At 33.8% G+C, this 20,469-nt stretch overlaps 1 protein-coding gene across 2 annotated transcripts in view; it reads right to left on the bottom strand.

Moving 5' to 3' along the window:
- Positions 1-20,469, bottom strand: part of CNTN6 (contactin 6) — a 342,993-nt gene that overhangs the window by 80,817 nt on the left and 241,707 nt on the right. For both annotated transcript variants that reach the window (XM_011986118.1, XM_011986129.1), the window contains one exon: positions 19,677-19,779. In XM_011986118.1, the coding sequence (XP_011841508.1) occupies positions 19,677-19,779 (103 nt within the window). The remainder of the gene's footprint in view (positions 1-19,676; positions 19,780-20,469) is intronic.

The raw sequence follows: 20,469 nt of genomic DNA, 5'->3' as shown, positions 1-20,469 counted from the left end.
CTTCCTTCCTTCCTTCCTTCCTTCCTTCCTTCCTTCCTTCCTTCCTTCCTTCCTTCCTTCCTCAATTGTGTTTGGAGTTGTAAGTCTGATAAACCATTCAATTAAGAGGAAGGTTATAAGATTCAGGGTATGGTACTGGGTTTTAAAAGTTATATTGTTCAATTTTGAAGAAATTTACAAGAATTAATGTCCTGGATTCTAAATCTGCAGAGGGCATGTGTTTGCCTTTTTTTTTTTAACTCGCATTTTTATTTTCCTTAGAGAACCCAATCCTCCCCATCTCATTTGAGTTGGGCTGACCACACCTCTGGCATTAAGTGAGAGCATATAATTCAGGTCTTGCCATGAGAGGCTCATAGGGCATAGCCACCTTGACTAGACAAACATCGGGATGAAGACAAACCAACCAGAGACAATTAGACTCAGTTCAGGGACTGCTTGTAGAATGGCTCTTGAAGAGGATCTCTCCACTGAGGTTTTTTGAGACAGTGAGGTATAAACTCCAAGATTCTAGTCAACAATTTTCCACCAAATACAGAAAGCATCTCTGAAATCCAAAGCTAACACAGAGGAAAGAATACCTAACTCAAGTCATGCTTGATGCCCACCCCCCAAAAACAAACAAGCAAAAACCTTCTTGAACATTTCAATTAGCCAATATATTCTTTTTTTCTTAAATCCATTTTGAGTCATTTTCCTGCTACATTCATCCAGAAAGGACCTGACAAATAGATTCTGAATGACTCAGTTCAAATGCTAGCCAGGTTAGTTTCTATCTGTGTGATTGACTTATGTGATATGGTGGATTCCTCCTGAATATTACAGTGTATACTCTAGATATTTTAGAATCCTCACAGCAAAAAAAACAAATTATCAAAAAATAATGATAAAAACCTTTTAAATAAGAAAAGTCTAATCAAGTGAATTTTGTGGCAATAGTTTGTGTTAACAAAATTTTTAATGGGAGAAAAGTCAAGCAGGTTTATACAGTTTCACAGTTCCTAATTAAATGTTGAGTTTTTTTCAGCTCAGTTATATAACTGCTAAATCTGAATGCCATGTTCTTCTTGCTTATCGTTGGTAATGTAAGGTACAGAGGCAGAAAGAATAAATGCAAAACATGGGTTATTTAAAAATATGTATGCATTTTAATGAACAATTCCCATTTCATCCCAGAATTTCTTATGAAGATACTAAGTAAACTGCTTCAGATTTGACACCATTTCTCTTTTCTGAAGCCATCCTAAATGGACAGTGGGTGGGAAAAACTGGAATCAATGAAAAACAAAATTACTTTAGTAAGGAGCTTTAATGTTTTAATGTAAGTGTATTTTTCCATGAGATACCATTCTGTGTAAATAATAATAACAATTACAATAAGGTTTACTAGTATAATACTATGTATGTAGTAAAGAGAGAAATGTGGCTATCATCCTTAGCTACATTTTGTTGCACATTTATGAGCAAGAATCTTCTTTACATGGTTTGGATCTATGTCCCTGCCCAAATCTCATGTTAAAATGTAATCCCCAGTGTTGAAGGTGGAGTCTGATGGGAGGTGGTTGGATTATGGGGGTGGATCATTCATGAATGGTTTAGCACCATTCCCTTGGTGCTGTTCTCATAATAGTGAGTGAGTTATTGTGAGATATGATTCTTTAAAAGTGTGTAGCACCTTCCCTCTCTCTCTCTCTTCCTTCTGCTCCAGCCATGTAGGACATGCCTGCTTCCCCTTTACTTTCTACCATGATTGTAAGTTTCCTGAGGCCTCCCAGAAGCAGAGGCTGTTATGCTTCCTGTACAGCCTGCAGAACTGTGAACCAATTCAAACTCTTTTCTTTATAAATTACCCAGTCCCTGGTATTTCTTTATAGCAGTGCAAGAATATATTAATACACCTCTCATTTACAGCATGGTAATTAGTAATAGTACATAATTCATAGGCTTATTGTGAGGATTAATGTAATTCATGTCACATGCTTATCACACTGCCTGGCACATATTAAACAATATGTTTGAGTGTTCAATTAATAAAAATATTTTAAGATTATTATGTGATTACAATCATTTCAAAACCAATAATTTTATTCGCATGTATTTGCCTTTCACCCTCTGTTAAGGACTCCATATGACCATGCATTTGATATAAACTAATTTATGAATCATTTATACACTGAAATCAGATCTCCACACTATTAACGAAATGGCTACATTTCATTAATTACACACTGAGTGTGTGTAAATTTCCTGCGTCTCACCATTTAATGTCCTAGCTGCTATGGAGATACAACCTTGATCATAGTAGTCATGTTCATTTCATCATGACAAGGGCAGGAATCTTTCAGGTGAGACATGGATGCGTGGCTGTGGAGGACCTTTTTCTTTAGCGTGGTTAATCATCTACTACCATTTCATTAGGGAAGAAAGCAATTAGAAAGTGCACTCCAAACAGAAGAAAATCGGTGTAGGAAAATTAGATATTTTAAAATAATATTAATAACCATTAACTGAGTACTTACTATATACCAGGCATTGTGACAGATGACTTCCATATGTCATTTGAGCTAAATATCCAGCTTGCAGCTGCTAACAATGCTAATTAACTTTCTGGAATGATACTCACATTTAGACAGGTAATTTCAACTAAATTATCACCTGCCAGTTCTCCTCCACTTAGAGTTCCAGAGCAGGCTAATTTATTGTTATCTACCTTCTAATTCCTTTGAGTTGCCACCCACTAAATTATAAGCACTAGTGGACTCTTTCTCCTGCTGTGGCTTCAGTATTCTTTTTAGACTCTATATAGTTTGTCCATGTTGATACTAGTAATGCAGTATTCACTAAGAGTTCATTTTACTTCAAGATAAATGATCTCTTTAAAATGAAAAGTTAATATATTAATCAGATAAAGAACACCATGGAGCAAGGTGGATCTTTGAAGGGGTCTTCAGAATGGAGATTATTGTTAAATCTCTTGAAACTGATGTTACAGATTCAAAACAAATGGTGCTATTATCATTTTAACTACAGAGATCAGTCATTTCTGGTAACATTTCCCTTTAAACTCCAATTCTACACTCCTCTCCTCTCTCTTTTTACAGAAATTGAGCTTGGATGCAAATCTCAATAAAGAAAACTAATATGAAGGAATTCTCTTATCCAAAGATTTCTCAGACCATAGATGAGGGATTCATGAACCTTGTAGTTCAAAAGGAGCATTGCAAAAGCCTTTTCTTATTTTGTTTCTATTTTCTAAATGAAGGTTGCCTGAAATGTGATTCTTCACAATTGTGAAATACTACTAGATGATAGAAGCAAAGTTTTTCTTTCTTTTTTTCCTCCACTGTGGTTTTGTGCTTCTTAAATACACTTTGTCATAAATATGGACTTTTACTTCATCCTGTCATGTCAGTATGCTTTTACAAAGGGAGCATCCCATTAATTTTATCTGAAGACAGAGAATACATTTCTTAACCATCTGGCCTAGTTCATCCTGATTTCGAAGTCAAATTAAAGCTCTCCACACACTAGTAGGAACTGTGCTTCAATTCTATACCTTTAGCCCATAAATAGAATTTTTATTACTAGTGATATTTGAGAAAGCTTGTATTTCTCCCCTGGATTTCTTAAACCTCATTATCTACAGCTTAAATCCAGGCCATACTAAGTTTTTAACTAAAGACTGGTACAGAGAACGAGTTTCTTAAAATGCTTGTATTTGGGATTATCAACTTGAACCTCATTTCAGGAAATCCCGTCAGTGGGCCAGTTTTAATCGAAGAGAGTGAAGCAGAATAACAAAACCAGCAAAGAATGCCTTTGTTACATTTTCAGCGAGCTGCTTTCATTTCCCCAATTTGAAATATTCATACAAAGAGCTTGGAATATAAGATTGTCCTATGGGAATACAATATGGATAAATTCATGAGTTCTGTAGAAAAGCAATCTCACTGTTACGGAAAAAGAGAAAACATTTTTATTTTACTCCGAGTGGTGTAAATGGAGTCATGATTCTGTCCTTGCGGTCAGTTCCTACTATGAAATGAATGTTTATGTCCTCCCAAAATTCATAGGTTGGAAACCTAACCCCTAAGGTGATAGTATTAGGAGGTGGGACTATGACATAAAGCTAGAGCCTTCATAATGGGATTAGTATTCTTATAAAATAGATTAGAGGGAGCTTGTTTTTCCCTTCCACCATGTGAGGACACAGCTAGATGAGCCAGAGATCAGCCCTCACCAGACATCTCACCAAACACCAAGTCTGCTGTTGCCTTGATCATGGACTTCCCAGGCTCTAGAACCTGTGAGCAACAAATTTCAGTTGTTTACAAGCCAATTCCTGTTGTTTACAAGTCTATAGTATTTTGTGATGGCAACCCAATGGGAATAAGATGATGCCTATATCAGTTTTCCCTTGGGGAGGTCATCTTTGAAAAGCCACAAATGGTTTGTTTATAATAGCACTGGTAACAGAATGGCACCTGCAGTTGGAAAAAAAAATAAAGGAACACAGGCAAATTTTATAGAACTGAATGCAAGTTACCTAACCCCTCTGAGCCTCAGTGTTCTCTTTACATTTACTAGAAATAAGAATGAGTACACAGGAAGAGCAAATGAGGAAATATTCATGAGAGTATGTTCTAAAATACAATGTTTGAAGCATAAATAAGGCTTAGTAAATTGCCTTAATGCCAAGATTATGAACAGAGACATGCGGGGACCATTGTCCAAAGATTCTCTAATAATTTCATTACCAATTTCTACTCCTTTTAATGTAAGTAATATGAATACTAATCTGCACATGAAACATGAATTGAAGCCCACTATTTCAAGATGTGATACAGCTGAAGATGATACTGCACTTAGCAGTTTGTTAACAGCTTGTCCATAATTTTTTATTGATAAATAATACTAAGCCTAGATAAATGCCTCTGCTGCTCCTGGGAGAGAAAATGATAATTTGGTTACCTCAAATTTATTCAGTTTGATCTTGTCTCAGTTTGGGATCCTAAATTTTCATAGAAGAAGTAAAAGAGACACTGAAAATGGCACATTAATCGTTTATCATTTTATCATTATTTAACATGTATTGAGCACATATTTTATGTTAGCATGCTAACATATGTATGTTATGTTATGTATGTAACATATATTACATACATATATTATGCTAACATAGTATTTTCTTTATTTCATGCAACAGTACTATCAAACATATGATTACAATTGTTAACATTTTGTGGATGAACAAATTGGGACTAGGATAGTTTGGGTAATATGCCCAACATCATACAGTAAATTTTAAAAAAAAAGGATTTGAACCAAAGTCTGTCTTTCTGCAGATACTGAGCTCTAAATCACCATGCTTTGCTGCCCCTGTATGAATTAATCAGGTACAAAATGAAAGCAAACCTTATTAGGATGTATAACATGTGCTTAGCAATGTATTCTTCACCTAATGAACTAATGTATTTGCAACCAGTCAATAGACATTTTTTTTTTTTTTTTGTATAAGAGGCAAAAGGTGAAATCACAGAGATTATCTTTTTTAAACATATTGAGATGCCTCCAAATTTCAGTAAAAGCTTAGAGATGGGCTCCAAGGTCAGCTGGAAAATAGGAAACAAACAACTTATTATTTTCCCTGAGCTCAGTTCCAACTTAGCTTTGAAATCCTGTAACTATAACTGTAAACTGCCAGTTACTAAAAAGTAAGAACTGCGGGTCTACTGAGAGAGGTGGTGATAGACTGCGATGAAAAGGATGAAGAGTTGCTTCCAGAAATAAATAAATAAATATATATATATATTTATTCTTAAATATATATATATATTCTTGGATGATTTTTAAGAGTCTTTAAATTAGTTTAATTTTGGAAACAGCACTGTAACAATCCACTCTATGTTCCTTGAAAAAAAATTTTGAAAAATTGTATGGAAAGGGATGTTTGACATTAGATTCGGAGTGTGTCTTTAAGATTAAAAGAGGCCAACTTTTAGGGCAGGTCCCTGCTCTTTGACAGTGGCCCCTCTATAATCTTTCTTGAGAAATTAGCAAGACATTTAGAAATCTTAGTATTTTACATAGTGTTACCTTTACCAATAATCCTAATTTTCTAAAAATATACTTAGGAAGTTTACATGAGCATGAGCAAAATATAGCCACAAGAATATTCATTACATTATTATTCATGGTAACAAAAAATTGGAAACAAAACAGAAGGAAACTAAATGTCCACCAATAGGAGATTGGCTGTAAACATATATTGAAATATCTTACTGTCATTACAAATGAGGGTGCAGAAGACTGTTTAATGAACTGCATATATGCTCATGGTATATTTTTAAGAATTAAAAAAAATTACAAACAAATATGCAGTGTATTATACTAAATATGTTAAAAGTAAAGATGGGAAGGATATATGTATACCAAAATAAGAGTAGTTATCCTTTGGAGGAGAAATTAAGTATAAAAAGGACTTTATTTTCCTCTTTTTTTCTTGCCTATATTTTCAGAATTTTCTCAAATGAGTATATATGACTTTTGCAAACTTTATATATACATACATCTATATGTAAAGATATTATATATATATATATTATATATACACACACACCTATGTTTATATAAAAACCTAACTAAGTAATTGTTTTGTTTTAAGCAAAGGATGTAACTCTTCCTGGTCTTCTTGCTTGTTTCTTTGCCTGCCCTCAGGGCTCTCATTTCAAATTCACTTCTAGAACTCTGGTTCCCCTGCTCGTTTTTGTCCTGTGGGAAGTGCAATGGCACAATCTCGGCTCACAGAAACCTCTGCCTCCCAGGTTCAAGCGATTCTCCTGCTTCAGTCTCCCAAGTAGCTGGGATTATAGGCATGCACCACCACATCTGGATAATTTTGTATTTTTAGTAAAGATGGGGTTTCTCCACATTGGTCAGGCTAGTCTCGAACTCCCAACCTCAGGCAATCCACCCGCCTCAACTTCCCAAAGTATTGGGATTACAGCCATGAGCCACTGTGCCTGGCCTCTATTTTTTCTTTATGTACATAAATTTATTCTCCATGTACATAATCTCTTCTAGAAAATGGAAGCAGAGAGAGTATTTTTTAATTCACTCTATGAGGCCAAATTACCATAATGCCAAAATAAGATAAAGACATTTCAAGAAAGGAAGACTACAGACCAATATCTTTCATTAATGCAAATGTAAAAATCCTCAACAAATATTAACAAATTGAGTCCAGCAACAATTAAAAAGACTTACGCATCACAACAAGGTAGGGCTTGTTTTGGGTATGCAAGACTGATGGTTCAATATTAGAAAATTAATTCATGAAATCCACTAATGAATAGAAGAAAAATCACATGATCATATCAATTGGTGCCAAAAAAAGCATTTGGAAAAATGCAACACTTACCCAAAATAAAAATTCTCAATAAACAAGGAATAAAGAGGAACTTCCTCAATTTGATGAAAATGTCTGCCAAAAAATGTAGCACTAGTATCCTACTTAACGGTGAGAAAGTGGATGCTTTCATTTTGGATAGGGGGGAAAAAGGCAAACACGTTTACTCTTACCACTCATTGTCATCATTGTATTGGAAATTGTAGCTGGTGCAATAATACAAGAAAAGGCAAAAAAAAAAAAAAAAGTATACAGATTGAAAAGAAGGAAATAATACTTGTTCCCAGGCAGCATTGAAAAATCCCAAAGAATTTACAAAAAAATAATTCCAGCACTAAAATGTGATTATAGCAAGGCAACAAGATACAATGCTAATATATCAAAGTCAGTTAATTTTTGTTTATACCAGCAGTTAACAAATGGAATTTGAATTACACAATTAAAATACAATGCCATTTATATTAGCACTAAAACAGGAAATTCTAGGGTTTATATAAAATAGTATTTCAAAATTTATGTGCCAAAAACTACATAATCTCATAAAATCAATTAAAAGAGATCTAAATAAGTGGAGAAATAATCTGTGTTCATGGATTAAAAGTCTCAACACTGTCAGTATGTCACATCTTCCCAACCTGATCAATAGATTTAAGTCAATCCCAATAAAAACCCCAACTGCTATTTTATGGATATAGACAAAATGATTCTAAAGTTTATATGGAAAGACAAGGAAAGCAAAACAAAACAAAACAAATTAGCCAATACAATGCTGAAGAAGAAGAATAAAGTTGGAGTACTGACATTACCTGACTTCAGGATTTCCTGTAAAGCTACAGTAATTGAGGTGATGTGATAATGGCAAAGTAATAGACAGCAATGGAACAAAAGAGAGCACAGTAATTCACTTGTACAAATATAGTCAGCATATCTTTGACAAACTAGCAAACACAATACAGTAGAGAAAAATTTGTCTTTTTAACAGATACTGGAACAATTGGAAGTCCATATGTTATAAAATGAATAGACCCAGAGGTCACATCTTTCACAAAAATTAATGCAAAATGGACCATCAATGAAAATGCAAAACATAAAACTATAATAGCTCTAGAAGATGACAGAGGAGAGTATCTAGGTAACCTTGGATATAGTGATGAGTTTTTGTATTTAACACCAAAAATACTTTTCATTGGAAAAAAAATTGATAACCTGCACATCATTAAAATAAAAACCTTGTGGTTTGTTATTGACATTGTTAAGGAAACGCAAAGACAAGTCACAGACTGGGAGAAAATATTTGCAAAACACATATCTGATAAAAGGCTTATGCTCAAAATATGCAAAGAATTCTTAAAGCTCAACAATAAGAAAATAAACATACCAATTAAAAATGTAGCAAAGATGTAAGCAGACAACTTACCAAAGAAGATAAATAGATAGCAAATAATCACATTAAAAGATGTTCACATCTTTTGCCATTAGAGAATTACCAATTAAAACAACAAGCAAATACCACTATACACCTGTTAGAATGGCTAAAAAGACAAAACAAAACAAAACCCCACACAATATCAGACGCTGGTGTAGATTAACAGAAATAAAAATTCTAATCTATTGCTATTATAGATATAATCTATATCTTTTCTAATCTAATGGGACAGCACTGTATGGAGTGGAAATTTACTGATCAGTAAGTGGAGGAGAGCAGAGTGGTCCATGTAGTAATGGATTAGAGTTGGAGACAACAGCAAGATCTTATGTTTAACTTAACATAATACCAATAGCTGTATATAGAAATACTTATAGATATATCTATATAATAAGTAGTATATACACACATATTTCTTTCCTCTGTCATCTGACAGCGCCTAAATAAATGACACTCTAGTAGCAACAAGCACACCTAGTACCCAGATATTTGTTTCTAATGTCATTCTTCAATAAAAAGAACCAGGAATCCTATCCTTGGAGACATGACTGCTGCTATGACTAGGGCATGAAATATACAAGATGAACCTGGAACATCTTTAATGTCAGTAAATAAGAAAGTGCTAACAGGCACACACACACAACACCCCATACATTGATGAGTGCATAACAAAAGGCACAAGATCCAACTTAAAAGGCTCCCAATGGCAAAAGCTAAAACAAGCTGAGCAGCAAAATAAACAAAGTAGCATAGAATTATAATTCAAAGTCTAAAATAATTATATGTGAGTCAGTACTGATGTAAGTAAATTACTAAATATTAATAAATGAAGAAGCGACACATTTCACAGGTAAAAGAATTCTGTAGGTTCATTATTCTGCAAAAGGTGAAGCACAAGACTCTATTCATCAAGTGTGGACTACACATAGTCACCCATTTCCAAAGAGTCAGTATGGAGTGGGAGAAAAGAGTAATTTTATAGTGGAGAACCCTGATAAAAAGTATTTCAGCCAGGTAATCAAGGCCAGCATCATCTGTCATAAATCATTTTGATAAAGTTAACCTTGATATGTAATGAAAATTGTTCCTTACCTTTATATTTCCTCTCCAAAACTTGTAACCCCAGTCTAATTATGACAAATATAGGCATATTCTAACAGAAGGGCAGTCCACAATAAACCGACCACCACTCCTCAAAACTGTCAAGGACATCAAACACCAGACATGTCTGAGATACTGCTACAGACAAGAGGAGACTAATGAGACAAGAAAACTTGATGTAATGTGGTACTCTGGATGGAATCTTGGAATAGAAGGGCATAAATACCAAAGACATTTGAATAAAATATGGACTTTATAATAATCAGACATCAGTATTGGCTGGTTAATTGTAACAAACGCATCATAATAATGTAAGATGTGAGTAATAAGGGAAATTGTGTGGGGGGTTATATTGGACCTCTCTATACTATCTGTTCAATATTTCTGTTGTAAAACTATTATTTAAAATCCATTCGTTAAAAAATGTATTTATGAACAAAAGGGAAAAAAAGAAGAAATAATTTTCCATTTAGTAGAAATACGAGAAGCCTTTAAGTAATAGCTTAAAATTAGCTCTGCTAAAGAAATGACAGTGACCCTCTCCAGTCTCTATTTGATAAAGGGCAGCGTGGGAAAAAGATAATCAGTAAAGTTCCCAAAGTGAGGATCCTTGACTCTTCCTTCACTGAAAGGCTGGAAGGAATGAGCTGATCCCAAGAGAAATGTGTAATCGCACATTGTTACATCAATCTTATTTTCATTAGCCTGCAACCTCCCCGGACCTTTATATAATCTTTTTTGTCTCCCAGGGCCAGGTGTCTGTCCCCTGACTGACTACCTAAATGAAGAAATGAAGGAATTAATGATTGAATGAGGTATTCAATACATATTTGCTAAGTGAATGAATAATTGGTGCTCAATTTGTCAAATGAGTGAGAGAGGAAATGTCAGTAATCCTTAGAAAGACTGAACAGAATTAAAAATAATAAATCTATTCTTCTAGGGAAGTCCCTTAACACAAAAATATAACACAGAAACCATTTCGCTCCTTCATATGTGTTCCTTTTTACCTCCTCAGTCAAAGTAACTTTGACGATTCCCAGGATTCATAAAGTAGTTACTATTTAATGCCTGTTATGGGTCAGGAATCTTAGTAAGTGAGCTTAATAGTATTTCCAGTCCTTAAAAAATTCGGCTATATCTATTTATTCTCTCTCTCTCTCTCATTTTTGCCTTCCTTATACACATAAGAAAACTGACCAAAGTCATCCAGCTATTGATAAGTGAAATTAAGACTTTAATCCTGCTCTATTTGAATGTAAAGTCCACACTTTTCAGCATAACATTTGCCTTCAAATGCTAATAAATTCACTAATAAATTATTTATTGCTAGGGTGTGCACGTGTGTTTGTGAGAGCATGGTGGGGTTAATGTTATCTTTCAATTTCTGAATAATTGGCTTGAAGATTTTTTAGTTCTCAGATTTGTGAGCATGGTCAACAGAGGTGAGTGTTCTATAGAGTTTACTTTATTATTTTATGCCAGGCAATGCCATGCCATGTTAAAAAAAGTTATTAATAATATCATGTTTTAGAAAAAGTCATTAGCAAGAGTCTAAAGATTAGGTTTCAGTATACATTTCTGGAGTGAATGGGGTAAACTATGTCTAGGAAGAGATTCTGTTCTCTATCTACTCAACTCAATGAGGGGAAACAAAAGGTAAACGACTTTTTAGATATCCAGTTTCAAAATCATTAAGATACCTGAGTGATTAAAATGATAAACTAAAAAATTGCTAAGGAACTGAAAAGTTTCAGTGTGCCTAGCTTGATTTAAAAATATTATTTTCATCTTGAGTAACTTGAGAAATCTTTCTGCAGTATAATCTGCAATGATGTCCACATTTGTAAGATGAAAAGCAAACATTATAAGAAATAGCTCCTCTGCCACCTGAAAATTCTGAAACACCTAACAACATCATGGTAAGACTTAAATTTGCTGCTTGACATTAATAGCCAAGTTGGGTATCTTTTGCTTCATAAATTAGGAAAAAAAATAAGATATACATGTACACATAAATATAGTACTCTGTGTGAAGGCTTCAGAACACACAGGAACATTCAGTGCTGCTACTAATGTTATTTACATTCCAGAATACTGACAGAAAAGTTACTAAATTAAGATTTTTTTTAGAAAAAGGAAAATATGTTTGGTTGTTTATAAAAGCAGTAGAATAGAGTTATGGGGGATATCAGTTTAATTTCTTCACCAGCAAGAGCCCATATTTTTTTCAAAGGAGACATACATATTTATCAGTCAATCCTACTACATTTGCATAGTACCTATACAAGGAGCTTCTCAGGGTATTTCACTATACAATTAATTTGCAGCTTTCATAATTAAGAGTCTGCCATGTTAAACAAATGAGACGAAACTGAGAGTTGAAAGCTGTGATCATGTCAGCTCTGAAACTCCAATATAGAAAGTCAGTTACATATCCCCAAAGTCATAGCAATTAAAGTTAAGACAATTACTTGAAGCTTTTTCTTAAATATTCTGTACTCACACTAGCTTTTGGTAGTTTAAGATTGTTAGATTATATGAGTAAACACTTCATCAATTCTTCTCTAGACTTCACTTTTTATACATCCTGTCTGCATGATGGTTTCTGTGACTGAAACTATGTTTTCTGAGTGCTACCTAATCAGGTATACCAGACTTTTAGAAATGGTGTACATTGCCATCATCACCTATATAACAATAAGGTGTATAACCCTGATTTTTGATGTGTTTTTGGAAACACTTTTTTCTTCTCATTAAAACACAGCTTGAATTTTTTACAAGCTTATCTTTTGAATTTTAGTTATTTTTAATATGTAAAATTAAAACTTACTTGTTGCTGGAATATTAGTTATTATGGATAATATAAATGGGAAATATAGCTATAATTCCTTTCCCCAGATAAAGCATTTTTTAACATTTTGCTGAATTTTTTCAAGCCTTTTTCTAGCAAAATATTTAGATAATTGAGGGTCATATTACATCTGCCCATGGAGGATTAAGTAAGTCAGACACTTAGAAGTGAATTCAATACAAATATGAAAGGGTTATAAGCATGAGTTTTGGAGTCAGAATCTATGAGATGTAGATTTGAATCCCAGATATGCAACTTATATTGGTTAAGTCACTTAATTTATCTAAGCCTCACTGTATTTACCTTCATAATTAGTATTTCAAAAACAGTGAAAAACTAGACAAATATATGAAATGAACAAACAAACAAAAAACCTCTTGCTGGAACTTGAACAATTGGCAACACAAAAGTATGATCCTGAAAGAGGGGAATAAATGAAATAAGGTTTTGGTAGCCCTTGTTTTCTGTGTAGAGACACTTTCCATCCAGATCAGGGAGTAGGTAGGGGAGACATACGTAGTAAAGTACTGTGTCACTGAGCTGAGAAGACAAAGATCGGATTTGGAGAGGCTGAAGTGGCTGGAATTGCAGAGCATAGTATTAGAAAGAATGGCATTACTTAAATAATGTGCTCTGAAGATCTGCATAGGCGTGTTGCATGAGGCTGGGCAAAGAATAGTTTTCAGAGCTCAAATAGGCCTGGAAGACATTAGAGCTCCACTATGCCAGAGAAGAAAAACTTGGTGAACATTTGAAGCATTCAGTTGGGGATTTCATCTTAGTAGTAAACTAGCCTTAATAACCACAGAAAACCCGAGGATTCACAGTAGTGTAACAACTGCCTATCAAAATAAAGTTCAAAAAGATTTTTAATAAGTACACCACAAGTTAGCATTCAACAACATGACATTTATGATGTCTACTATTCATCTTAAATTACTACATATTCAAACAAGCAGAGAAATGAGAACTGTAACTAGGAGAAAAAGCAGCCAATAGAAACAGACCCACAAATAACTGAGATGATAGAATTAGCAAGCAAGGACTTATTTAGGGCTCCTATATAATTACAGTGCAGAGAATTACAGCTGAAATAATTGCAAACTTTAGATGCTATTTAAGAAAGAGTCTCTAGGGAAACCCAAGGGCAAGAGTGGACATAAAAGCAAAGGTACTACCTAAAATTTAACCTCTGATGCCACAGCTAGAGCCAACAGAAATTACAGCCTAACTCTAACTAGAAAAACATAAAACCTCACACTAAAAGTTTAGGTATTGAAGTTCCTTTAATCTGATATAATAATGTTCAGGATTCAAATAAAAAAGTACAAAGCATGCTAAAAAACAGTCTGAAGAGACAAAACACCATGATAACTAGACTCAAATATAATGAAACTTTTAGAACTATCAGGCTGAGGATTTAAAATTGAACTAGTTATTATCAGACAGTAATTTTAAATTACTATAATTAATATATCAAGGTCTATAATTAAAAAGTGAACAGCATATAAGAACAAATGGATAATGTAAGCACAGAGAAGAAAACTCTAAGAAAGGATCAAAAGGAAATGCTGGAAATAAAATATGTAATAATACAAATGAGGGATGCCTTTGATGGGCTCACCAGTGGACTGAACATAGCTAAGGGGGAAGTAAATGAATGACAAGCAATACCAATAGAACTTCCCAAATTGAAATGCAAAGATAAAAATAATTAAAAATTTTTAAAAGATTAAGAACTTGGACAGAAGGGAGATTACAAATGGCATAAAAGATAATGTAAAAGAAATACTAAAAGGAGAAAAAAGCAAACAAATAAATGTTTAAAATAATCATGCCTGAATAGTTTTCAGAAATAATGACAAACAGCAGGCCGGGCGAGGTGGCTCACGCCTGTAATCCCAGCACTTTGGGAGGCTGAGGCGGGCAGATCATGAGGTCAGGAGATCGAAACCATCCTGGTGAACGCGGTGAAATCCCTGTCTCTACTAAAAATACAAAAAAAATTAGCCGGGCGTGGTGGCCGGCGCCTGTAGTCCCAGCTTCTAGGGAGGCTGAGGCAGGAGAATGGCGTGAACCCAGGAGGCGGCGGAGTTTGCAGTGAGCGGGGATCGCGCCACTGCACTCCAGCCTGGGCGACAGAGCGAGGCTCTGTCTCAAATAATAATAATAATAATAATAAATAAAAAATAAAAAATAACGACAAACACCAAACCATAGATTCAGAAAGTTCAGAGAAAACAAAACAAGATAAATAAACAACAAAAATAATCTACAACCTCAAGAGAAAAAATATTCCCAGTGATAGAGGGTGATATTTCCTAGTTATGTGAGCACATGTATGGGGTACATTAAACAAACATTTAATGAAAGCAAATTTTTTTATTTCAGGAGCTCTCTTATGTCCTAAAAATAAAAAATGTAATAAGATCTGGCACTGGAGCTGGTCTTTCTATGTTTTTATTTCCTTTTCCTTCTACCCACCTATTGATTTTCTTCCTCCCTCTTCTCTCTCTCTTTCCCCCATCTATTAAAATATATACATCTTAGTTTAATAAATGTGTAGTCTATAGCTTAAATAGCAGTCAATAATTAGCAATATAATCAGAAAAAAATATTTGATTTTATTCCTCAAGTCAACTAGCTTTTCTCAGTTTTGAGGTTATGGAACATCTTACAAAAGAGTAAAGTATCTCACAAAGTAGACAGGAAGATTTAGATGGATTAGTAAAAAGAAGTCCCCATATTTGGGGAAAAAAATGACAAACCAAATGCTGCACAGCAATATTTTTATGAAGAGATGTTAGAGAGTATGATTTATAATAAACACTCAATAGACTTGGCAACAAACTTACAAATGTAGATTTTTAATTTTGAAGATAAGACGTTTGACTGTTTCTATTTTCAGATTAATTATACCTGTAACATAATCTAGTGTGTTGCTTTTTATGTTTGTTAATTTTATATATTTAGAAGACAATATGGCATTTGGTAAATACTGTACTTTATAATGGACTAAAAGGCATTTTCAGCATGTTTGCAATGTGTTAAAGATAATCTAATTTGTTTTCTGAAAACTGTTGGCAAGCATATATAAAACTCTTTTTGGTAGTAGCTCACATTTGTCAGTTTTCCAAAGTAGTCAAAGTATTTTCACATACATTTTGTTGCTTCGAAGAAATGAGAAATGTATCTGCACTCCAATTACACCAAATGTAAGATTGTTATACAGGGCATTTTAACACTGCCACTTCGACCCAATAGATGCTTCAGACTTTCCATTTTTACTCCAAGGTATTTCAATTCTATGTTAATGACTTCCTTTAATAAACATAATCTCAACATTGATTAATTTTGTTAGATAACAATTTAGGGAGTGGACTCCATTAAATCAAGTATTTCCTTGACAATTTTCTATGAGGTATGGTTTGGTAATTTCTATTATTTTCCTATTCCCATTTAACATTATTTCATGTTCAACAGTTTTTTTCTGCATAAACTTAACAAACATGATTTATTTATCAGGGAGTTTCTTTTGTATACACACATGAGATTTTACATTTTGAGAGTTTTTTAAACTATTAATTTTCCAACTCAAATTTTTCTGGGTCAAATATTGCTAGTTTAAATTTTGTCAAAAGTTTAGGAGCCGGGCACAGTGGCTCACGTGTGTAATCCCAGCACTTTGGAAGGCCGAGGCAGGTGGATGAGGAGGTCAGGAGTTAGAGACCAGTCTGGCCAACACAGTGAAACTCCATCTCTACTATAAATTAAAAAAACTAGCTGGGTGTGGTGGCAGGCGCCTGTAATCCCAGCTACTCGCTTGGCTGAGGCAGGAGAATCACTTGAACCCTGGAGGCAGAGGTTGCCGTGAGCCGAGATCGTGCCACTGCACTCCAGTCTGGGCAACAGACTTAGACTCTGTCTCAAAAAACAAAAAAAAAAGAAAAAGAAAAAGAAAAAGATTTAGGGACTCTTGTATGTTTTTAAAATTATAAATTTTACCTTGTGCAATTTAATAATGTGTTGATTATTTCCATCACCATGGGGTTAATGGAAAATAAGACACTGCTTTATTTATTTTTAAATTATTCCATATACCACATATATCCCAAGCTTCATTTTTCCTAATTAGATCTTATCACATATCTGATACATTTGTGTGTGGAGAAAGAAAGAGAGAGAGAGGCAGAGAGAGAGAGAAAGGGAATGTAGCACAGGTTTATACTTGGTCAATTCAGGTAGAGTATATGATGTCTGTGTATTACTCTTTCAACTTTTCTGTAGGTTTAAAGAATATAATAATAAATAAATTTAAAAAACTGGTATGTGAGCAGTTCAAAGACTATATTGATCATGTTCTCTCTCCTTCTCTCTCTCTTCTCTCTCTTTCTTTCCTTCTTCTTCTTCTTTTTTTTTATTTTTCCAGAACTGACCCTAATTGCTCCTTTCTTACACTGTCATCAATCCTGAGACACAGAGAACAGGACTGGGCTGGGAAAGATGAGAATTTATACCCTCTCTGAGATACCTACTCTGCTTTGAACATCCTCACTAACTCAAACATCGTTTATATAAAAGTAGAATGCCTCCGGTGCAGTGGCTCACACCTGTAATCCCAGCACTTTGGGAGGCTGAGGCGGGCGGATCACGAGGTCAGGAGATTGAGATCATCCTGGCTAACATGGTGAAACCCCGTCTCTACTAAAAATACAAAAATAAAAATAAAAATAAAAATATTAGCTGGGCGTGATGGCACGTGCCTGTAGTCCCAGCTACTTGGGAGGCTGAGGCAGGAGAATGGTGTGAACCCAGGAGGCGGAGCTTGCAGTGAGCCAAGATCACACCACTGCACTCCAGCTTGGGCAACAGAGCAAGACTCCATCTCAAAAAAAAAAAGTAGAATGAAATTTGGATTTTGGTTTTAGAATAATTCGGTGAGCATTTATTACATAAATGGCAAGCCCAAGATTTAATGTTTTAACATGTATTATCCATTCTAATCCTCACAACAAACATACATCATAACTCCTTTTGGATGAAAATATGGTAATTCATAGAGATTATAAGCATGTTTGCTAACAATCAAATAACTCTTGAGAAAATTGGAAATTGAATCTGTCTCCCAGGATTTCAAAAGCAGTTATCTTACCATTTACTTAGAAGTTCCTAAATTCAGAATTTAAAATCAGGTGGGCCTAGGTTTGAATTGCTCGCCTCCTCTGAATAGAAACATAAAATTGAACAGGTTCCTTCTCCAATCTGAGCTTCAGTTTCTCATATGTAATGAAAACATAATTTGCCCTGCAAGATTATGACAATTATGTATATTGTATCATAAATGTTTAGTTATAGGTGCTTAGCAAATGAAATTATTGTCATTAGATTCTTGAGAAATAGCCTCAACATTTTCAATTATTTTATTGTGAAAAACCGTTTTTTAATTTCAGCAATCTATATTTCCTGATGCCAAATATGATTAAATAAGCTATTAATATTCTTTTCAGATACTCTCTTTTATTGGTTTTCTTTTTAAATTAATTATCTAATTATCAAAGAATTTGATGACATTTAATATTTTTATAAACCTTAACTTCTGAAAAAGCCTGAAAATGGTGAAAGTTCATCATGTCTTAAAAGGCAGGCAAATAATAAAAACTGATGTAAAGCCCCTGTTTGTCACTTTCTTAGGAATCATTTAATCAATCAATAATTATTTGTTTGATAAATGCTATGAGACCCATACTGTATGAAAATAAAATATGGTCTCTTAAATCCATGAGAAATGACTATTCTGAGAAATTTAATTTAAAGATATGCAAAATTCCATCTATAGAAAACAAACTAAGATTTAGTGACCACCATTATTTGGATTGCTGAGTATGTTTAACTTAATAAAATGACTGAGACATTTAAGGATGTTTTCCAGAATTTTGACACTAAGTCACTATTTCTAAATGTGATGGCCACATTAGGAATAGACCTTGGATTTAGAGGTAAGCCCTCCGAACTTACCTCTGAGTCAGTCAAGTCTTTTACTATTCAAAGTATGTTCTGTTTATAAGAAGCGTGACTAATATATGGGAGCTTATTAGAAATGGAGGAATCAAACATCACCCCAGACCTCTAGAGTCAGAATATGAATTTAACCGTGTCCCCAGGTAACTCACATGCATACTAACATTTGAAAATGACAGTCTAGTCTGTCTCTCTCTTTTTTTTTTTCTGGTGTTTATAGGCACAAAAATGAAATTTGTATACCACCAAAAAGCAAAGAGGTGTTCTAGACATCCCATGCAAAAATGTAGGTATTTTCCTGGCTTAAAAGTATTCCAAACTTGTTCCTAATAAATACTTATCTGAGTGAAACAAAATGCCTCCACTATCAGGGAAGCTTGGGCTCAATTCTAATTATCCAGTATGAACAATGGACTTTAATTAGTCTTATTTTGGAAACAAGCAGTGGTTTTTTATTTATCAGAATTGTTGGTTAATTAAGCAAGGAAATACTCCAGGCAATGTATTTCTGGATGTAGGACAAGACAGAGTGAAGGATATGTGAAAGGTTTAGTGACTTGCCCATCATCTTATACAAGTGCACTTCTTTCCTTGCAATGTGCTGTCTAAATGGGTCTCATTATGCTTAAACTAAAGGAAATATCAGCACCTGTAGGGGAGAATTGCAGCCCTGATTATATTCAATTGCAGCCCTGGTCATTGTCGCAGTATTAGACATGTTTGTTTAAATTCAAATCAGAAAGTTCCACTGAAAGTTCCAGCATTTGTAATCTACTTGGTAATTTACCTTAGAGCAATATTTGAATAACAAAAAGCTTTTTAATAAAAAAAATTTAAAGCAACCAGGAAAACAAAAACAAAAACCTTACTTTCCAAGGGCAAAACATTCCAGTTTTACAGATGAATCCTTTGCAGCTTGTATAGTTTCAGGAAAACGCACTTCAATCTTTGGTTCATATTCCCCCATCACACCTGTTAAATATCAAAAGAGCTAGCAGCATTTCTGGAGAATAGAAGTTTTCTATGAAGTAAATGCTTCATTAACCAAAACCTGATTATTTCTTCTTAATAAGAATTAGGGCTTTCAGTTAAGAATTGGATACATATAGATTCTAAAATGCTTCTGTGTTTTCAAAAAAGATACTTTTCTAGTGATATCCATGTTTATCTACCTTTCAGGAAACTCAAGAGAGCCAGATCTGATTAATAATAATTAAAAAAAAAAGGAATTTTTCAGCTAACACTGTAAGAAGTCCACTGCAGTAGGTCTTAATCCAAAATAACAGTAGTTCTGCAGCAAAACGTATAAAGTCATCACATTAATTGAGATTAAAAAAGTAAATATTCACATATTAGTACAATAAGGTTTTGTTGCTAAATAAGTTTGCTGTACACCTATAAAAATTTGTTTTAAGTTTTAAAATTTTCAATGCAAGAAATTGGGGATATGTGCTAAGATGAGAATAAGATAATGGTATAGCCTATTGTAAATATACTACCTACCAGAGGAGTTGTAACAGAAATATATTTATATGATATTCTCATTAACTTAATTAATTTAATCAATGACACCTCAAGATTATTTAAATACTTTGATCATTTTTAATATATATACCAAACAACAAAGTAATACATTCCTAAAATAAATACATTGTTGGTTGC

This window comes from Mandrillus leucophaeus, unplaced genomic scaffold, assembly GCF_000951045.1.
Source record: "Mandrillus leucophaeus isolate KB7577 unplaced genomic scaffold, Mleu.le_1.0 Scaffold1078, whole genome shotgun sequence".
NCBI lineage: Eukaryota > Metazoa > Chordata > Mammalia > Primates > Cercopithecidae > Mandrillus > Mandrillus leucophaeus.
The sequence above is the reverse complement of the archived record's forward strand: the minus strand, read 5'-3'. Positions and strand labels throughout refer to the sequence as shown.